Source organism: Passer montanus, unplaced genomic scaffold, assembly GCF_014805655.1.
Source record: "Passer montanus isolate IOZ18808 unplaced genomic scaffold, ASM1480565v1 scaffold126, whole genome shotgun sequence".
NCBI classification, from domain to species: domain Eukaryota; kingdom Metazoa; phylum Chordata; class Aves; order Passeriformes; family Passeridae; genus Passer; species Passer montanus.
The window spans coordinates 1091148-1113281 of record NW_024359388.1 but is presented as its reverse complement, the minus strand read 5'-3'; the positions used below and the strand labels follow the sequence as shown (position 1 = coordinate 1113281).

The 22134-nt window shown below is 36.5% G+C and overlaps 1 protein-coding gene across 1 annotated transcript in view; it reads right to left on the bottom strand.

The window, feature by feature from the left end:
• The window catches only part of EXOC2 (exocyst complex component 2), a 114552-nt gene that overhangs the window by 44209 nt on the left and 48209 nt on the right, over window positions 1-22134 (bottom strand). The window contains exons 11-18 of the mRNA XM_039698474.1: window positions 17152-17277; window positions 13893-14017; window positions 10521-10589; window positions 10101-10258; window positions 6951-7072; window positions 3382-3443; window positions 1011-1091; window positions 16-75 (exon numbers count right to left, since the gene is read on the bottom strand). Coding sequence (XP_039554408.1) covers window positions 16-75; window positions 1011-1091; window positions 3382-3443; window positions 6951-7072; window positions 10101-10258; window positions 10521-10589; window positions 13893-14017; window positions 17152-17277 — 803 coding nt within the window. The remainder of the gene's footprint in view (window positions 1-15; window positions 76-1010; window positions 1092-3381; window positions 3444-6950; window positions 7073-10100; window positions 10259-10520; window positions 10590-13892; window positions 14018-17151; window positions 17278-22134) is intronic.

Genomic DNA, 22134 nt, shown 5'->3' with positions numbered 1-22134 from the left:
AAGTGATCAAGATACCTGCATGATCCCAATGCTTAGCTGGCACACATCCTCCTGTGTTTTCTGCTGCTGGAAAACCTGAGGATGCAAGCACATTATTTCAGCAGAACAGCTTCACATGGCCTTATTTTTAAGGAAGACCTGAGTAACTTATCCCTAAAGAGATGACACAATTAAAGGAATGGCTGCTAGGACACTTTTCTTATGGATCAATTTCAATTTTTGTCCATCCTAAAAATGGGAGAGACAATACAAGTCTCAGTAAATAGTTTGATAAGCACGAGGAGTAACACAGTAAAAGGAAGAAAATCCTAGCACATGAGGTATGCGTCATTGCTGGCTAATGGAATTGCAGCAAAAGCTCCCAGGATATTTCAAGATCTTCATGTCCTAAAAAGAAGGATTCATGCAGGTGAATTCACTGCAGATTCTTTTGAATAATGTTCATTAACAAAACAGACCAGATAGTCAGAAAGATTAACGTAAATGAGGAGAGAGAAACAATATCTATACACAGGGCCCCAAGGGAGTTTGGAAAAGCGTTAAACTCCCTCAGAAAGAAAACATCAATGTTTCAATCAATCAGGGCCTCAAGGTACTGAGTAGATGGGGACAAAATATTGAATTTAAGTTCTTCAAGTAATTTGGATCTAACACTGAGTGAAGAGTAAGGAATGACCTCTCCCTTTTTTATTTTAGATGTAATGTCTACTGCTATCTGAAAAGTACATGAGTAGCATTTTTTTTTCCCAGAAGAACAGTTTTAAGGATTTAAATACAGGTTCCATCTGCCCCATAAACACAAATTACCCTTAATAAACGAAGCACAATCAGAAGTCTAAGAGCTAGCACAAGTGAAAAGGTGTGCATGGGAAACAAATACAGAGGAAAGTTATATCCTTGGATCATTCTCTGAAAGTTCTTTTAATATTATTTAACATAATAATATTTAACATAAATTACTATTGGGTTTCAGAAGAAGAACAAAAATGAAAGCATAAATCAAAACTTACACTGGCTTCTCCAGGTTTGCAGTCCAACACAGTTTTAAGAGATTGCAAGGAACGAATAATGCACTGTTCAAACTGGGATGGCTGAAAATCAAACAAGTTGTAAGCTGCAGATAAGCATGTTAAATATACACTACACAAATACATGAACACTTACAAGGTGTATACTAAGCTCTTTATTTCCAAATTATCCCAAATAAGGAGTGGGAGAGGGAAAAAACCTAAATAATCACATTTCATGCATTACCAGAGGATCCTTTCATAGTGATGCACTTTTGTATGTAAATTATCTACAGAATTATTACCATAGATCAATGCACATTTTTTTCTCTGAATGAGACTTTGATACCAAATAGCCTCATATAAAAAGCTTAGGAAATATTTTTATTTTTGTGTTAGCATTATAGATGCCTGTTGACACATTCCCTTCTCCACTCCTTCATCCAAAATGGAATAGAATTTCACCTGGGATGTGCAATATTTCCGCATTGCATTTCAGCAAAAGGTTTCTAAGAAATTCAGACTGAAGCTTGTTTCAAATGGAACAAAAAACAGTTTGAGGGGCTGTTGTTACCTTCAGGTTTGCAAACCTGAAATTTGAGTGCCTGGATAACATGTATCAACTTCATCCTGAAAGTGCAAACAAGTTCACAGCAGTCATTAGTCACTTTTTCCTTGTCTTTCTCTCTTCTCTGATAAGCTACACTTCATTTTTTAATGCATCTGTATGCTGGTATTGGGCAGGAACCTATTTGTGCAGGGCAACATGAAGCAGTCACTGCTCCAGAAAAGCGAGACATCATCTTACTGTATTTGGGTCAAAGAAGTGGACAAAAATGTTTTTAAAAGTGCTGTAAAGTTGCTTTTCATTCATTAGATAGTTTATGGCATGCCAGCAACTTTAGGCTTAGGAATAATTTTTATTTCTGTAAATGATGGAGGTGGATTGGAAAACTGATGCTCACGTGGCAAAATGAAAACCATGAAAAAGCCACTAAGACAATCTGTATTTAGTATTTTTGGATCCCTTAAAAGAAGGCCAGCAGTAAAGTGCTGCTCTTGGGTTTTCACTTCCACACTATAAAACATCACATCTCAGGAGAGGAAAGTTGTTTAGATATATTATTCTTTGGATATTATGAAGCTGAAAAAAAAACAACAAACAAACAACTTGGTTCTGTATCTCACTGTTGCTTTTACCTGGAATAGAAATACTAGAGAGGTCTTCAACCTTTCCTACAAACTTAAAATACAGTTTCTACATCAAGACTAAAATGTTCCCAAAGAGACTGCCTGATCCTTTTTTATACTGCTTAACCTTTGCTCTAATATTACCCTAATGAACTATACTTTAGTAGGCAAACAATCTCTCTATGACAAAACACAGTCAGCTTCCACCATTACAATTTGGCATGTTTCAACCATGGCCTAAAAAGGTATCTAGTGAAGTACAGTATACAAGGAATGAATGGGTGATTTCTAAGCACAAAAATGACTTGAGCAGTTTTTTTAATTAAGATGGGTTAGGTTACAGCACAAGCATAAAGAAATAACACTTCTGTGGAAGAACCTTCCCCCTGCCTTCATTCAGCAGATAAACGCAGTGAAAAACAGAAAAGCTAAGGGACTTGCCCATAGCAGCAGCAACTGAAATCAAGACCAGAAGCTGTAAATCTGGTTAGAGTACTACAATTGACAACAACACTCCTTCCTACGGTATGCATATTGTGACTGCTTAATGTCCTCCTACTCAACTTCAAACACGTATTTATAGAAGCAAATAAGAACTAAAAAAGTCTGTGGAGCATTCCCTTAGATAACATACACAAAGCAACTGTCCCTCCCACAGGCCTTTTCTGCTTTCGCAGATTGCATTTAAGTCACACCTACAACGCGCTTGCTGTGTTTTAGGCATTACTCATTACTGTTTATTTCCAGAAAGCGTCTCACTAATTTATCTGAATTTGGTTTCAATCATTGGTTGTTTGCATGTAGGCAATATCCTAAATTAGTTGCTTTTCAGTTCAATTTCTCATCATAACCTATAAGTGACCTATTTATTCAGCTACAGACCAATTCCATGTAGTGCACCAACTAAGTTATGAAGCATTTTGATATGAACTGAACTTGTGACCTCACGTATGACTTTTTACTTCAGTAAACCATTCAAAGAGGTAACCATTCAAACAATTAAAAAAAAATTAGTGTCCCATATTTTCATATTTTAATAAAACTACAGACACCAATAAGCACCCACAGATAAAGTCCAAAGTAATTCAAATTTTGGAGAATGTAGAAATCACTTTCATTACACATGCAAAAGACAGAAGAAATTCAGCAATGGAAGTGTCTACAAGACACCAAGTATACCCACCAACGATGTCAAGCCTTCATTGTCAACAACCCAGTCCTCCTTTTCAGCTAATCTCTTTATATCTGTAGGACAGAGTAATAGGGGAAACATGGGATGGGTGGGTGGGGAGAGAAGGTATACATTTTAATTATTAAAAACTCCTTGAACTTGAAAAGAAACCACAGACACTGGAACTGCAATGACTAGGCATACAAGCAAATAGCACTATAAGCTTCAAAGCCTTCAGTACTCTCAAATGACTAAGAATGGAACTCACACATGGTGTGCTGCTGACACCACACAGAGAAGCACATCTATGATACATGGCAGGACTTGCATGAAGCACATAGTTTACTGGAAAGCTTAGAATTAAAGGAATATTGCAAAGGTTTTGGGTTTGTTTTTGTTTTGTAAATTTTTAATCACAACATAAAATATTTCAACTAAGAGCCCAAGTCTCTAGCCTATAATGCTCCAGCTCTTAATGAAAAATGAAATAAAACTGCATAGCATTTTAGCAAAGACAGAAAGGACAGTATATAATTCATACTAAAACCATAAAAGAGGCACAGGATCTCCATTCAGGGTCAAGGATCCATGGTGCTAGATTTTCCTCAAAAGTACATGAATGCATATGCAAAAAGCACTCTCTTCCACTACCCAGAAGGTGTTAACTTATACAGGCTTCTGTATAACTATTTATTGGGATATGAATCCAAAACTTATGCACTATAAAAGCAAACTTCTTCTATGGATGGCATGCATCGTGCATCATCACTGTGTTTTGGGCTTAATTGAAGTGTAAACAGAACAAAGATGAACTGTGTGCAGTTTGTGGGGCTTTGACATACAGTTTTCCCACACAGAAATTGCTCATCATAAGTGCCTGCACATCATGAAACTCCCTTTTAAATGAACAAAAATTTCAGTGAATTACCATCTCTTCTAAAAATGCAAGAAAAGAGGATAACTAATGCATGCTAAAAGTTATCTTCAAAATCTTAGTGCTTTCTGTAGATAAATTAAGAAGCTTAGTGTCATACTCTGCAACCCTCACAGAAGTATAGGCTCAATGAGGATAAAAGGCATTAAGAGATTGTGTAGAATAATGACTCTGTTCACCTTCCTACTTAATTCAATTGATACTCTTCTAAGGGTTTAGATTGCACTGGTCGGCCTTTACATGTTTTTGTGGCTGTTCACTTTTGCATTCTGTTCTTAGCTGATACAAATACAAAACCCACCAAATTTCTTTCTCATATTTCACTGCTCATCAAATTCCAGTCAAATACATTCATGTAAACTCCCTGTCTAGTCTGGCATTCACATAATTTGTCTTTCATGACCTTTATGACCAATGACCACATGCAGGAGGGAAAGAACACAGACTGCCTCTCAGGGCCAGTGTGTATACAAGGTGTTTATCATAAGACAACAGAAAAACTCCTGTGTGTGGGCAGGTTTATCATATTTGAAAAGCTAAAGTGCTCTAATGAATATTTTAACTACATCTGAATATTTTAACTACATCTGAATGCTTTTACCAACTTACAACATGCAGCAAGAGATGAGACTGAAGTTTATATCAGCACTGTACTCGTATTTCAGAGTTATTAGGACTCCTCAAGTCCAGGAGAAGGCTTTTTGACTTACATATTGGAGATATAGCTACTTCTGAGATACTTTTACATAGCTCCTTAAGAATATCCATTACCTATCCAAGGGCCCAATTAACCCAGATATGTGCAGAAAAAAAATCCCACTATCTTAAATACATTCCAGAAGTACAATTTTCTCTAGTAGGCAAATAACAAAAAAAGGGGCCCACAGATAAAGCATGCAATGCAACAGTAAAGAATGAGATTATGGCACAAGCAGGCATCTTTCCTCCTGCTTGATGCTATAGCCAACACACAGAACTGCTTCACTGATACGGGATGGAAGCAGCAGCCAAGGAAAGCTGCTATTATGGCTAAACAAAAGAGAGCTACATTATCCAGCCAATAACAGCTACCAGCATCCCTAGGGATCTGCTTTCTTTTGATTCAAGACAGAAAAGTATGAACTGCTTGTATTAAAAACTAAGATGCAGACAACCACAAGAGGTTTTCCTACACAGAATGTGTGACCAGCAATCTGAACATGCGGAGCAGGAACTCTGCATCAGAACAAAGAACTGGGCTATTGCTTTGGTGCAAAAAGTAGGTAAAACCAGTAACACAACAGATTGTTCCATCACTGGTCAAATATTGGAGCTCTCTACACTGTGCTGGAGAAGCTCAGTAGGTAGCTCAGAGATTGGATAAGCTGAGGATTGTCAAGAAAACGGCTGAGAGCTAAATACTTCCTTCCTTTGAAACAGCAGAACATCTGAGGACTCCCTCACAGTTCTCAGACAGAAGAATAAGTCAGTCCAATAAGATCATCCTCATATCACAATTAAAAGGAAAAAAAATCTCTTACACCACTAAGAAAAAACAATTGAACTCAATTGTGCTAAGGGCTGAAAAGCAAAAAAGACTTTTTCATACTTTATGTGAAATCTGATATAGTGACAATAGTTTACAGAGTTTTAAGGAGACGAGACAATGTATGAACTTGTTCAGCCAGCTTGCTTGATACTAATGCTGAAAAAAATTGTTAATTGTGAAATGGGATTTAATAAAACAAGAGCCAAGAATGCAATTCATATCAATATTGTAACAAATAAGCCATAGATAACTAATGATATATTGTCACCAAAAGTTTAAAAACATGCTTGATATAGTCACCTATGCTTGGTATACTTAAGCCTAGAGTAAAACTCTTAGCTTACACAGAATCATATGCCAAAGATTAAAAGTGACTAAATTGTAATATTAAAAAGCCATATTTTTTTTTTTTAAGATTGAGGCTAAGTAGCCTTTTGGAAAAAAAATCCCATGACCCTGCTAGGAGAATTAGTAGATCAATCTGCCCTGATGTTAGGAGAGACATTTATTTCCAGGAGATCTACTTAATTGAAATTTAAGTTTCAGAGTTGAATACAAGATAGCAAGAAGAATGGCCTCTGATGGTATAGAGTCATATTCGATTTAGAGAATGTGTTATGGCTTTCACAATCCAGACATTTATGGCAAAAGTTGTGTACACAGCAGGAAACCCTGGGGATTACAATGTTAGTAAAAAGCCCTGGAAACCACACAACTAATATAAAGGCCTGTGGATTGGTTTTTTGGGCTTTTTTTTTGTCCTTGGGGGTGGGACACTGCTTATTTAGTTCTTCATGTTATAGAAAACCTCAAGAAAGAAAATATATTCTATTTCCAACATGGAAAAGCTGCATCGTGAAATAAATCACTTGTGTTGTAGAACTATCTCAACTCAAAAGAAACAAGTCTAACCTAATCTGTTTATTAGACTGAAGGAAGAAAATACTCATTACTTATTTCTGGCAGAAAAATTAAGTATTTGAGTAAGCTTCGTGAGAGACTACAACATCAGATGAGTTCACTGGCACTAACAAACACAGTTATCTATCAGATCACAGTTTGGCCTAATTAGGGCACAAAGAATGACAGTGAGCAAGGGGACCTGCAGCCTTCTATTACCTTCAGCTGTGTGTTGTAAGGTCACGATAATGCAACGTACACGAAGGTCCAGAATAAGATCCTGGATGATCTGAAGCATGTCATTGGGTATCTCGAGTGCAGTAAGAGACTCAGAACTAAGCCTAGAAATGAAATAAAGTTAGGTGGAAGTGTAAACCTCAAGGTTTTTTAAGCTGATACAACTACATTGAAATTTTCAGACATTTTCTGCATAAATAAATACAACAGGTCCATTCTCAGTGTATCTTTGAAAATCAATTATCCCATTCTGAGAAGATTATTTATTTAAATAAGAAGACTGTAAATACAGATTTATTTTTCTCTAAGATTACAATAATGTCATCACAGCAACATGCCACCTTTTTTCTACTATCTTCTTACACTTCCCTGCTTGATCTCCTGTCCTATGATTGAAGAATAATTCTTTTGGAGCAGAAGTAACTTTTTTGTTTTGTTTTGTTTTTAGATGAATGCCTAGGTCAAATACAAGAGGCACAACTAGGTTTCTGGATATTTTTTTACTTGCATGAAAACAGTAACCATGATTAAGCTGCCAGAAATGGTGATGTGGCTGCGCATCAGATTGCTAAGAATATACATATTCCAGGAGCCAAAATACTGCACCACAGGCAGAGTAAATTAATTCACTTTCAATTCTGACCAAGCACAAAACACTGGTACTACAGGTGAGGATAGAGACATTAATTTCTGGGGTTTTTTTCCTTTAGAAATAGTAACACAGCAGCTATTTGCAAGAATTAGCATTTCAGCTTTCAACAAAAAAGCTGCAGCTGCACTCAGACTTAGTGGCACAGAGCGTTCACTGTTTTTATCCAACTCCTGGATATGTAAGCAAGGACAATTCAAGGGTAGTCACTGCCATCTGCCCTACTGCTCATACTGAGGCAAGTACAAGTAATAAGGTGTGCCAAGGTGGAGGAATAGGAAGGCACAAAGCAAACAGGTGGAACATTTCCAATCATCCTCCTGTAGGCTCCAGTTCCATATCCCTGGTATTGGACACAAACCACCAAACTCCCACCATTAATGAGGCTGCTCTCCACCCCGTACAACTACTGAATTAGTAGATTAGAAAAATCTGTACTATCTCAGCCAGCCAGGAAACAGAATGTAAATACCCATCTGTGAGAAATGTAAGTTACTTTAGACTGAACAGAAGCCCTGTACTTTAGAGTTGATTCCACTGAGCACACAGCTGTCACATCCTTAAGACCATCCTTTTTCTCTTATAATTCACCCTAACAAATACATACCTTTCATACCTTTATAGTAAGGCAAAAATCTTATCAGCAATGGCTCACTTGATTGCATAGCTCTAATTTATTCTCTGAAACCTATTCATACTGGGCAATGACAGGATGGGGTACAAGAGAAAAATTGTGCCACCACCTGTGTGATATACACAAATATGTATGTGTGATATCAGCTGTGTGAGACATACAAAGGAGCAGAAGAATTAAGATCACGTCACACAGGTGTAATGACAACTCCTTGTTGTCTAATGCTGTGAGTTCTATCACTCTTGAATACAAACAGAAAACAGTAAATGATTTGTGAGATGAGAGAAAAGAGTAAAATTCTATCATGTGCTCCATAATGACTTTTAGTTATGAACTGAGAAAATAAGGCTTAAGCTATTATATAACTTTGCAACAAATAAAGGTCTTAGGCAATGTGTAGACTCCTCTTGGGAACAGCCCACCTTCATCACTAGTGAATCACAAGAATTTTGTCAGACTTTCAAAGTGTGGGGGCTTGAAAATTAACCTACCTGATGCACTTGCACAGACTTCTGACCTGGTCATCACTGATCAGTACTCTCTGAGGACATGTTCCATGCCTCTTCTCCAGACGCCCCTTTTATTCTCTACTTTTGATCAATTTGCAGTAAAGTCTAGCCCACTTTGCCCAAGTGTCATCACTAAGAAAACAAGGTGGGGAAAGGAGTAGGAGGGAGAGAGGATTTCCCCAGCTCTCAGTTCAGTTGTTCATTACAAGGGTAGTGCCCGGAAAGCAAAAGGAGATTCTCTGAAAGAGAGTCTTCAAGTAGTCTGGAGCCTCAGCCTGGATCTTATCTCAGACAGCAGGAGCACAACTAACCTTTAGAGAACCATTGCTTACATTTCCAAGCCAGTATTACAGATGTGCAAGTGCTAAAGTCTAGAATTTTATAATTTGAGTGAAACTCGTGGCTTGCTTTTCATAAAAGGGTGTCCCTTTATATCTCTTCATCAAGTCAGTTCCTTCTTAAATTGAAAGCATTCCATAAAACTCAGCCAGAATAACAAACTTCACATGGAAATATTTTTCTATGTGGTTACAGATACTTTAAGTGACAACAGAGTGACAGAAAGTGTTAAACAGACTTAACAACAGGTGTGTATCACCCCATCCACACTAAGAATATCTACATATGATTATATCCCTTTCCTTTCTTCATGTGCTTTGCCTGTTACCTGCTTTGAAAACTCAAGATAAAAAGTACAGTATCACACCCAGGTATTACTCAAAAGGAGTAGTTACTTTTCAAAAGGTAATGACAATTCTTGAAGACCCCACAGACAAATGCAAGCAAATTTTTTATATTAGTGAGTGATTTTGCCATTAATGAAATATACATAATGAATTTCATAAAAAAATATAAGCTGAATGACATTATAAGCATCAGTATAACCTTCCATTAAACAACTGCAATGGCAAATTGTGATCTAAGAATAACTACAGTGAAAAACATGGTATTTTCACCCATTTTGGCAAAGATAGAAAGATGTGTAGCAAATGCAGCAAATAATTGCTTTATACTCTAAAGAATTAAATTGTGTTTCATTCACTGAATGCCTATGCTCTATGCTGTGCCAGGCAAATATTTTGTTCAAACTTTTTCAAAAGATGCTATGGGAAAAAAATGAATATATTATTATGTAATAAGACTATACCATGAGACATTGATAATTACACTTGCACATAGAATCCTAAATCTGACATAAGCAACATTTTTTGCAATCCTACTTTTGCAGATGTTAACATCCTGAAAATTCAGGGTATTTAACACAATGAACAAAACATTTTGCCATAAAGCACACATATTCCATGAATAGAATGATTTTATGGGTCCAGAGATGCATTTACCTTACAGTCTGGATAACCTGTGTTAGCCACTGGCCAGAAAGTTCAGATTTCATCTCCCAGCCACCATACTGTCTTAATTCTCCTTCTCTGAGGCTGAATGGAAGCAAGGCTCCACGTATAAGTTTTACCAGAGAGTGCATCACTTCCTGAATCATTTTCTGCATCAGAAGAAGGGGAAGAAAAATCAAGGAAAAATCTCTTCCAAAATGCTTAAGCAGCCATGTACTTGCTATATACAACAGGTAGAAATGTTAGATTTACAGGTGGCTCCATATGGTAGAGAAGAGAGGAAAAGGAGGTATGAGGGTACACAAATTATTTAGGAAATATTATTTTTCAAGGCGACACTAAATATCTTGCCATGAAGGACAAATGAAAGAAATAAGGGCTCTCCCCACTACATCTCTCCCAACTACTTACCTTGAAATCATTTTGTCTTTGCCTAGCATTTTTCTTCGATCTTTCCATTTGGCCAGATTTTTCAGCAGTCTTGTGAAAATGAGAAAATTGAAAAGTGTAAGTATCTTATAACCACTGTTAAAATAATTCTGAAAAAGGGGGTTTCAAAGTGAAGAAGTGAAAACTGATGAGTTTATGATGCAATTATAAAAATGAACTTAGGGCATTTCAGTAAGCAAGGACTATATATATCTCAATAAACTCAACTTACTGTAGGTAAGTACCCTTATGTTTAACTTTGAGGAAAAATGCGTGCTTAAGACAAAGTCAGAGACAAGCATAAGAGTAGCTCAAGCCATACAAACTTCCTGAAGTTAAAGTTTTCTCACTGCAGTGTTAATGAGATCTAAAACATATATAGTCCTTTTGTGCATCAAATTTATATGAAGAAACTGTATTTGTTTAGCACGGAAGCTGACCAGAGAAAGACATCAATGTGAAGTGGGTGACAAATTTTGGAACGAAGGCAACTTGGAAATACATGATGTGAGGGGGAGGGTTGCAGGGTTTTTGTCTGGTTTAGGAACAGTGTTTTGTTCCAATGATCTTTAAATAATTCAACTAATTGTAAAAGAGACTGCAAAATAAGCAGCACCTTTATTGTCACTTCTTTGAGAACAGAGGAACATAGAGCACACTTTGCATGAGACAGTTACAGTTGAAGAAAAACATGATTTGACTAATAGTCTTCCTGTTTGTAGTTCTACCCTTCTGTGAAGAGAAGATACTCTACTGAGATCTCAGTAGAGTAAATTACATTGAAAAAGTTATTTCAAATCCTAGGTGAAGTGCAGATGTTGAATTTTATACTCAGAAAATCTCCTATTTTATGTTTGTACAGCAACATCTACTGGACAAGAAGTGAAATAACATGACAGGAGTGTCCTCAAAGACAATCAGTTTACTTTCAAATGATTCATTTGAAATGCTCTGTTTTTCAAAATCCTTCTTTGGTTAAAGCATTTAAGATTTTTAAGATAAAATAAATATTTTGAAGTGAGCAAAAATTAGAGAAAAAAATTAGAGAAAAACCAAACTGCTTAACCGTTTTGGAAAATACATAGCTATAAAACTCTTGTACATTAAAGCTCTGAATTATACCATTTCAGACAAGGAGAACAACCTTCAAATTATTGCTGCATTTAACTCCCACTTCTCTCTTCTAAAGCATTAAAAAGAAAGTAAGTTGTATTCCTTGAAATTTCAGATAGCAACTTTAAATTCACACTGGTTTACAGCTGGATTAAACAAAGCAATTCATAGACCCTTGATACATTTTTTTTTTTCAGTGGTTTTGCTGAAGACCAATCTTAAACCTTTCCTGCACAGACAGACCAAAACTATCTTGTGGTAAGATCAACGGTTACTACTCACATTTGTGACTTCACCTAGAGTGATTCAAAGAACTCAACTTTTCAAACTGTTGAAATACCACACACATCTTAACTGACAATTTTTTAAGGCATATAGCTAATCTCTGAGAGGTAAAAAGAAGCCCCTCTTTGCCAAAACCATACAAACTGAACAACAAAAAATACATCTTGAAATGCATATATAGAGATTTTCTTTCTATATTTTTAAACGTCTTTAAGACTTAAATAAGCTAACTGAAAATAACCCTGTATACCATTTTTAACAGGATGTTTCTTTAAAAAAGTAGCAATTGCCTTGTTTCCTGAATGATGATATATACCAAGCAACATAGTAAAAGAATTTTCTTTGTGGACAACTAAAATTTCTACTGTTTCTGACAGCAAAACACAAACTTTCAGTCTTGAATGCACTGTGATGATGGATATTCTTAGGTGCTTTAGAAGTCTTCCAGCTTATGCTACCCCCTCCTCTCACCCATCCTCAACTGACTGTGGCATGCAGAGTACACAGGAGGAATGGATTCCTTCCTACCTCCGCAAGAACTTCTGGGGCTTCTGCAGGAACCAAAGGGGTGGAAGAAATCAAATGTATGGGGATTAATTTCTCAGAAGTTCAGAATTAGGCCCAAAGATAGAAGAGTATATGTACCTTACAGATTAGCAAGAAAACTACCTCTTTTGTTTTTTTTAATACATTGAAACAATGTTTTGTTCAGGCAAGACAGACGATCACTACATTTTCCACTTGCAGTCATTTCTGTGAGCAAGATTGCTTAATCTTGTTTACAGTTCAAGTTTTTGTTTCTCTAGAAACTGCTTTCTATTTCATTGCACACAGAAAAATGTCACAGTAAACCTAAGAGGTGAATTTGTAAAGTTGAATTTTCAACAGTACTGGTGTTGAAAGGTTGTCATTTCCCTTATGAAATAAATTATTTTTGTGAAGTCAACAGCACTAAGGCTTATTCTTGATTTTATTTCCTACACTGAATATTAGGTGTAAATATAATATCTTTCTTTTTATTTTTATCGTGTAAAATGAGGATCACACATAGCACCTATTTCACTGAATCTATAATGCTCTGTATATTGCGTTCAACATGTAAAGGGCTATAGTATCTATTAGTATCATCATATAAACAGTAGCAATAGATAAATTAATTCTTTGGAAAATAAGAACATAAGCTTCCAAATGCTCTTTTTCAAAGGCTTTTGTTTTTCCTACTAAAGCTGCAAAGAACAGTAGATAGACATGATGACTTCATAATTTAAACACATCAGAACAGAGAATACCACAAATCAATTAATTTATCAAAAATTAATTTTGGGAGGTATCCTTTCAAAATCTGTTAAGAGTGTGCATATAAAAACAGCATGTATCATAAATCATTACTTTTGCTTTTCTCCCCCTTCTTGCATTAGCAGGATGATTTGGAAAAATCAGGTCATCTGAGCAAGAAGGAGTAGGTACACAGGTAGCTGCAGCTGACCAACCTTCCAGACTAGACTCCCTACAATGTGTCTGTGAATTCTGCTCAGCGCCTTGGTTATTCTGCAACTCTGCTCTTGAACCTAACCTCACTTCCAAATACTTAAAATTCAAGAAATGAATACTCCTTTTCCAAAGAAAGGAAGCAATATTTTTTCTGTATGACTCTGCCTTTCACATATCTCTGTCCTTCATGCAATGTGTTATTTCTTCAGATCACCAGTGAAGGGCCAGCTATGAGTAAGAGGTGAAAGTACTCAGCTATTATTGAGTCCAGCAACTGGAACACAGCCACACTCACCATCCCCACTGTCAGAATTTAAGGTAATTCCACTGTATGCTTACGTTCTTTAAAAAGAAAAATCTCTTACTAAAGTAAGTAGTTACTTCTACCAGTGAAATATAATACTCAAAATATAATTATTACAGACCTTTATTACTTATATGTCCTTTATATAGAAGAATCCATACCTCACTGAATAAACTTCCATTCACATAGGAAACCCAGAGCTTCCAGAAGTTGGGCAGCTGACTCACAACAAGTTTTGTCAACTTTTCAACAAATACAACTTGCTGAGGAGCTTTGTGTCGCCAAGCTAAAAGGGGGAGAGGGGATGGAAAAAGCAACATTAAAATTTTAAAAATAACAAGAATGTTCTAATAGCTTGCTGCTGCACTGTATTACACAAGTGACTATACAGTATATATAAAACCTTTTGGGTAAAAATAGAAAAATTTAAAGCCTAGTCCAAATATGTGTACACAATCTCTACACATACAAGCTCTCTCTTCTCCTCTTGTATGCTTACAAGGTGCCAGCACTATGACAGTATCTACAGACTAGTTCCCCTTGTGGGGGTATCTAAGGCGATCCACCTAAAAATCCACTCAGACTGTCTTCATCTTCAAACCACTCTAAAATGTTAGATAACGTGAAAGTAACCAAGACATTAGAAAAGTTTCAAATGAAATCTTGGCAACTGATAATTTTTTCCAGTTTCCTCTGCAATGGGTGAAAGGGGGTAAAGAGAAAGCTGAACAGAGGCAGATGAAGTCATTAACACAGAAAAGAAAGGAAACCTTGTGAAATACTCTTCCATAATCATCTATGTTCTCCATTGAAACCTTCATGATTACAATGGTTTAACAAAACAGGGTATCAGCACAACAGTGACAAGAGACTTGTATTTCACTTCAGGAACTACAGTCTGCTTTGGAACACTTGGACAAAGAAATCATATATTTTTTGAAAAAACCCAAAACAAATCACCAAAGCCCCCAAAACACTTTAAAATGACATGTTTGTTGATGTGCTGGTTTTTTTTGTATAAACTCAGGTCTTGTACGAATGATACATTTAAGAATATGATATCAGCCTATGTAACACTGTGGAAATGCAGAAAAATGTTGCATGAAATAGCACTTTTTGTATCTACTTTGCAACATCAACAGAATGTTGCCTACACACAACAGGAATTAATGAGTTAGGCAAAAATAGCTGCCTAATAGCACATTACATGCTAGTAGGCTTCACCAGAGCCTCACTATTTTATTGTGTTGGTAGACAGCCGTGAATCTCCCTGAAGTACAGCATGCTTTCAGCAGCTTCCATTTGCTGAGGTGTGGATCACTTATTGCTTCACCTCTTTACTGGAGAATAAAACACCTTCTTCTCATGGCCAAAAAGTTAAGGCATTTTGAATCAGTATTTGAAAATAAAATCATAATGGAAGCCCAATATTTGGAAAGAGGGTCTGACATAACTCAAGTGCAACTATGCTGAGAGTGATATATCTGTTTAGGAGGCATGAAAACATCAAAGCTCTTCTAGAAAAGCTCCTGGCAACACACAGATAAGATACTTTCACTGGCTTGGTCTATGACTGCCAGAGAACTAGTCTAGACTCAGTGGCAGAAAAACTTTCATTAACAAGCTGTGACTAGGTCAGGAAGCTACGCCAACAGAGCTATAGCAGCAGAGGCTCTGGAACTTCTAGAAACCCCAACTTCTAATGAAAAAAATTCAGTTCCTTTGAGAAACCACTTCATCTTTGCCAAAAGCTCCAGCACCAATCCAGAGTTATAGCCAGGGATGTCTGTTGGTAACTGGAAATATGCTGGCAAGATTTACTTAATCTAAGAAATTATTTTCCCCTCAAGGAAGCATATTTCAGGCTTTGTCCCAAACCTGCAGATAGCAGATACCTCTTAGAATAAGCAACTGCACATCATATCAAGAGGTTATGGTCATAAATTCAGGATATTTTTACTTTGTTACTAGAGAAAGCTCCAATCTATATTTTATTCTATTGATTTTATTATAATCTCTGCTATACCATTCTAAAGAGGAAACTAGAGCTATTGTCTATTGTTTACATATTCTCATGAACATATGCTCAAGCAAGGGCTGAATGTTATTTGAATGCTGCAATTTTGAATTTGTAGTAATTTCTTTAACCAATATCTTGGACAATCACTGTCAAACATATTGGAGAAAAAAACCTCTAAACACACCACATCACAAAATAAGTCCAGAGATGCCATTCCCCAAATTTACCAAAAACTAAAAAGGTCCACAAACAAGCTGAAGACAGAACACATCACAGCACTTTTGGAATGGCAGCTCTTGCACAGGCATCCTAAATTGTAGGTTTGCTTGTCTCTCCACTCAAAGAAGAACAAGGATGGCAGAGCTATCAGTGGTCATGTGCACCTAAGTACCAAGGAACTCAACTCAGAGACACTTATTATTGGGATGGATTATTCAAGTGCTCCTATTCTCCAGTTTTCCTTTGAATCTTGGTATAAATTGGTGTCTACAGAATATGCAAAACATGCTGAAATTTAACCTTTTTTAGTTTGTAAAAGGTAACAGATCCGTAACTAAAAGCAAAATAACTGAAGTGGAATTGTCAGCCATATATGCAATTGAGTCCCTGCTCATGCAAAAGAATTCAAACAACTTGAAAATAAACTGGATTTTGGGCGTTGCTTGCTACATTAAGTGTAGCACTCATATTGTTAGTGGATGGCATTCAAAAAAGAACCAGAAATTTAGTGTTTTGCTTTGTAACACTTTTTAATCACCTCCATGCAAGGCTTTAGGCTAAGAAATGACAAGGGTAACAGTAAGACAGCTATTTCAGTAAGGAATGATCTATTCTGTGAAAAGCATGGTTTCTGTCTCCTTTGATGTCACCACTGAAAGATTCCTGAGAAGTTGTCTGGACAAGGGTATTTGTGACACACAGAAGGCCTCAGCTGATTGCGGACAGTCAGACTGCTTGAGCTTAGACTAACATTTTGTTTCCCTTTTTGGGTTTAAAGAATCAGAGAGTCAGATATGTGAAGTCATAGAAGGTGCAATTGCAAGGAGAACCATCTTAGCAAACACACACAAAAGGTATAACAAGCAAAATGTAGTAGGCAGTAGGTGGCCATGCATGCAAGAGAAAATACCTGGTCTTGTAGAAAAAATACTTTTATTACTTTAACTACATTCTAAGAAGCAAACTTTGAACTTGAATTTTATGAACAGCTCTTTGCTTGCAGAGAACATGGAGGACTTCTTTAGTAAGCAACAATGGTGTATAAGAAGAAAGAATCGTATTTCATAGCAATCAAAACCGAACACACAGTATGTGGGTTTTTGTTTGGGCTTTTTGACTACACAACACAGTGGAGAGTGGGGCCCGCAGCTTTTTTTATTTCAAATAGAACAGATGCCTACCATCATCACGGCCAGACTGAAAGCTGCTGCCCCTTTTCAGGGAAGCAGTTTGACTGAGATGGCCGATCGGCGATGGACGCACATCGCTGTCCAGGTCCAGCATGGGGCTGTGGAGCAAAGCGTTGCCTGGGGAAAGGGGAAAAAAGCCAGAAGTTAGAATAATTTTGCACATCAGTCGACATGAAAGTGCATGCTGCACGTGGAATTCTAATTTAATTCAGTGATAAAAATGTTATCTTATAAAAACATTCTTAATCTTGTTTTATTTAGATTCTTTGTTCATCTGTATCATTGCTATTCAAAACCACCACTACTGACTCCTGTAGCAAAGCCAAAACCACAAGTACACGGGGAAAATGCCATTCTTTGGACTGTATCTTTCCCTGTTTGTAATTAATGCCCTGCAGTTAACAAGTAAATTAACAAGTTCCTTGAAATCCATGGATAAAAATGTATTTATGCCTTTAGTGACATTGCCCATGCTTTTTTTTTCTGGGGTATGTCCTACATACACTTTTCAACAGCAAAAGTTTCTTTTGTGTCTAGCTGAAGCAGTTAAAGGCAGAGTATTCAACTATTAACTGTTTTGCCTCTACGAAGTTCAGGTAGAGAGAATCCATCCATCAGGAAGCAGATGAACTAATGGGACCTTTCCTTTGTAAATGTCCTTATCTATAAATAACTACAAACCCACAAAATATTTTCCAGTATCAAACAATTATTTTTTATTTTGGGTGCCTGTCCACATGTAGGTTACTATTCATAAGTCTAAGTGAGGATCTAATCTGATGGAGGTAGATACTTGGAGTCTAACACGCATTTTGAAAAACAACCATATAAGAAGAATAAGAGGATTATGATAATTTTTTAATGTACCGTGACACTACCAATAACTTTTTAAAAGTCTAAATTGCTGCTTTATGCATTTCACCTTATAGAGACATTTCTGAAAGTAGTCATCAAAAACTACTTCAGCATTGCTCAACTGAGCTGCAACAAATAAATCAATCAAAATTCCCAGAATTATAGAACATCCCAGGTTGGAAAGGATCTCAGAAAACCATTTAGTCCAACCTTTCATGGGAAAGGGAGTCAGGGTGAGATTATCTAGCACTTTGTCCAGTTCAATGTTGAAAACCTCCAGTGATGGCAGCTTTACAACATCACTAGGGAGCTTACTTCAGTGATTGATTGTTCTCAATGCAAAAAAATATTTTCTTATACTGAGACGAAACTGCCCCTGGTAATTAATCCTGAATTTTGTAGTTTACAACATCACTAGGGAGCTTACTTCAGTGATTGATTGTTCTCAATGCAAAAAAGTATTTTCTTATACTGAGACGAAAATACTGAATTTTGTAGAGAGAACCCCCAGCATTTGAGGTTATACTGTTGCTCTTTTCCATTGATACCCACATTCACTTAAAATAACAGGAAGTCACAGAGGACGACCACCGGCTGTAACACTGAAATACTCAGATTCAGGAGTAACACAAAGCGAAACTATTCAAAGCACATTTATTCGAGTGTCAGAGCAGCATGGCAGAAAAGATACACCTAATCCGTTTACTTCAACAGATGGGGCTTAAAGAGCAATATAAAGTATTGTGAAACTTATCACAAACTTCCAATAGGTGACAGTATTGGGTTTTCATTTTGAAAGTTCTTTTATAATCCCTTAAAGGGTTTCAAAGAAATTTCCTATGGTCTTTCACGGCAGCATTATCTTCACCAAAATAGCTGTCAGTTCTTCCACTCATCATCTTACTGTTCATAGTATAAGACACATAAGTAAACAGATCCAATTTGCTTCATCATTCACAATTGTGATTGATACACTGTATTAACTGACTCTGTGAACTCAGCCTTCCTGTCTTTAGGCTGTGCTATGATTCTGTTCATTGTATAACTCCTACACCACCTAAAAAACACAAGTCATCTTTATGACAGCTTTAAAACAGATGAGTTTTCAGCAACATAGAATCTGCTGCAGTAATTTAAGTGTATTAGCCACTGTCATCACAGACAAGATCTACAGTCTGTAGATCTTGTTCAAGAGTTTGAACAAGAATTTGTGGAAAGATTTTTCTTTTTTAGAAAGAACTAAAAATGCACAATAATGAGAAAGCAAAAAAACAAAGCTCTGCAGTAATCAGCATCCAGGAAAACAACCCAGCCATCTTACAGAATTAAGTAAAACCAAAACAAATTAATTCCTCTTCAGATTAAAAAAAAAATTAAAAATTCATTATCTTACAGAAATTCTACACTGAATAAAAAGAAAATTGTAGAAGACCCTGAGAAAATTTAAATGTCTCACATAATTCCTGGGATTTCAGGAACATTTGAGTGAGACTGAACATATTTGCACTTTATTTGGAAAAAAAAAGAAAGTACGTCAAGAAGGCTAAGTCAAAATTGTCACAGGCATTGCTATTTAAAACATATTTTATTAAAAAATAAAAAAACACTAGCAAGAGTGTGGCAGCGTTATTTTCACAAAAAGTACAACAAAAAAAAATTCCTCTGATTCTCTGTATAGAATTTAAGTTCTCAGATTTCAGACAGCGTGTTAATATAAGGAATGTCTTGTAAACAGATGGTGTCTAAATATGACAGTGCCAATTAAACCTCAGAATTAAGAAAAACAGACACTTACCAAAACACCTTAATGTGAATTAGCTCAATTAAAACCACTTGCTCGACGTAACTGCATTGCTGCTGGTGCACTAAGCCCATGCAGCCCGAATGGTTTACATATTCACCATGTAACAGAAAACATGTAAAGAATACTCTCTTGTTCCACAAGAAAAAACCACATCATCAGTTTGCTGGCGTACCAGGAAAAGAAAGTTTAACATGAACTAATTTCTTAATTGGTTGTCTAGCATTACAAGCAAGTATAACACAGCAGCAGGGAACTACAACAGCACATATACCCTGAGGACTAATAAACATCTGGACTACATTAGCAAAGCTGATCTTGCTCTCACCCTACCAGAAGATAGCGCTTGAAGACTGCACACTAACACATAAATCTTGTACAAAACACTGAGAGCTAACTTACAAACAATTTTTCTTCTATCCCAACTCGTTCCCTCTCTGGAGCCAGCAGCTTAAATTTAGCAGCGTAATGCAATACAATGAATTAATAGTAGTATGGACTGCAGACAATAATATTTATAAACCTAAATAAACTAACCAAATACTAATTTACTGCCCACTCGGCATTTGATTTGTGTACTATTTTTACATTCCTAGATCCTGAATGTAGGACAGCAATTCAAAGTTTTGAGAAATTAACTTTTTACTGTGCTAACAGGTTTCAAGAAGCATAAACAACATGAAAAAATATTCCCGGTAGATCTTTACTTTTAAAAAATGCATTTGCTTTTAAAACACTGCATCTTTGAAGCTACAAAAGTACTCTTTTTTCCAAAATACAGCATCTAGACGGAGCACTATCTGTGAGTGACTCCAGTACCAAGTGTATATTTAACCAAGGAAATTTTGCACTTTATTTGGAAAAAAAAAAAGTACTACATTCTCTTCTTCTACGCAGCAGTAATGAAAAAACAGAAGTATAATTAACGGGTTATTACATTTACAACTATATAATAATGAGAGGATCAAATATGAAGTTTTAGGGCTCTCAGTACTGCTTTAATTTTATTTTTTATAGGATTTTAGTAGGTTTAAACTTTTTGCGCACAGATATTTTGAAGGTGTGCATTCAGAGGCTATGTGAAATAAAAATATTTCAGTGGTTTTGTTCACTCCTCTTCTGTTCTAGTGCAGTAAGATCTTGCCAAAATAAGAATCTAAAGAACACAGTAAAAGTACAATTCTTTTTGGTATTATTTCTCCGATTTTCTGTAAATCAAAAGCCACCTGCACTGATCCCTAACTGCAGGTTTATCATACTATAGGTTCCTACAGTACCAAACAAACAGTACAGTACAAAGCTTGATCCCATTTTTTGGATTGTTACGTGCAAGCTCTTGGCAAGCAGTGCATTACAACCTCCACTAAAAAGACAACTGACACGAAATTTGCCTAAAATAAATTTTTCCATGATATGCAAACCAGTCAATGATTTAAAATTTTAAAAGCTGCTTTACCTTCATATTCCTAAATTATTAACAAACTGAGTGTAAAAATTGTTCTGCAATATCCACTGCTCCACAACTGCCTGGGTTTCTTCCCCACTCTGAGGTCTGGCAGCCAGAGGTTTCTTGAAGGAGTCACACATCTCTCACCTCCCTCGATAATCCAGCCACAGCTACTCTGCAAATCTGCCAGCCCAGTCCATCAATTACATGACTTCCAGTAAAGGAAAAGACTTCTATAAAAGCTACTGGTGATCGGGGGATTAATATTGTGCCAGTAATTCCTTCAGTGACAAAGAAAATTGTTAACAAGTGACCAGCCTTAGGTTAAGTAATTTTTCAGTGAGATTTTCCACATTAAGTCAGATGTCAGTCATGACACAGACTTGCTCATATACAACACCTACGTGTACATACAACACATACATGACGTATATGAGCAAGATTAATTAAAAAAAAAAAGACCTTACAAGATGTGCAACCAGGTGAATGCAGCTACTGTGTTTTCTCACCCATTATGTACCTCACAGTGGATTTTCTCACAGGCTACAATAGCGAGGGAAGGCTGATCTACAGCCTCCTGACTCTCTGAAGGGCGGCAGACTTCCTCACCAGCCTCAAACACCTTTGAACACTTTTTCCTGTGCACAGCGGGCCCTTGTCCTGTGCTACAGCCTGACCACCCACTGTTGCTTGTTGACCAAACACACAGTGCCTGGAGCCCGCACCGACACAACCAGGATAAGATTCCTTTCAAGGACACCGCGGTGAGAATTTCCATTTGTCTAGGCAAGAAATTAGGCAAGCAGGAGAAATTACTGAGAAATTAACCTGCTCAGCAGATGAATAGTATTTATTCTTATATTATTCTTAT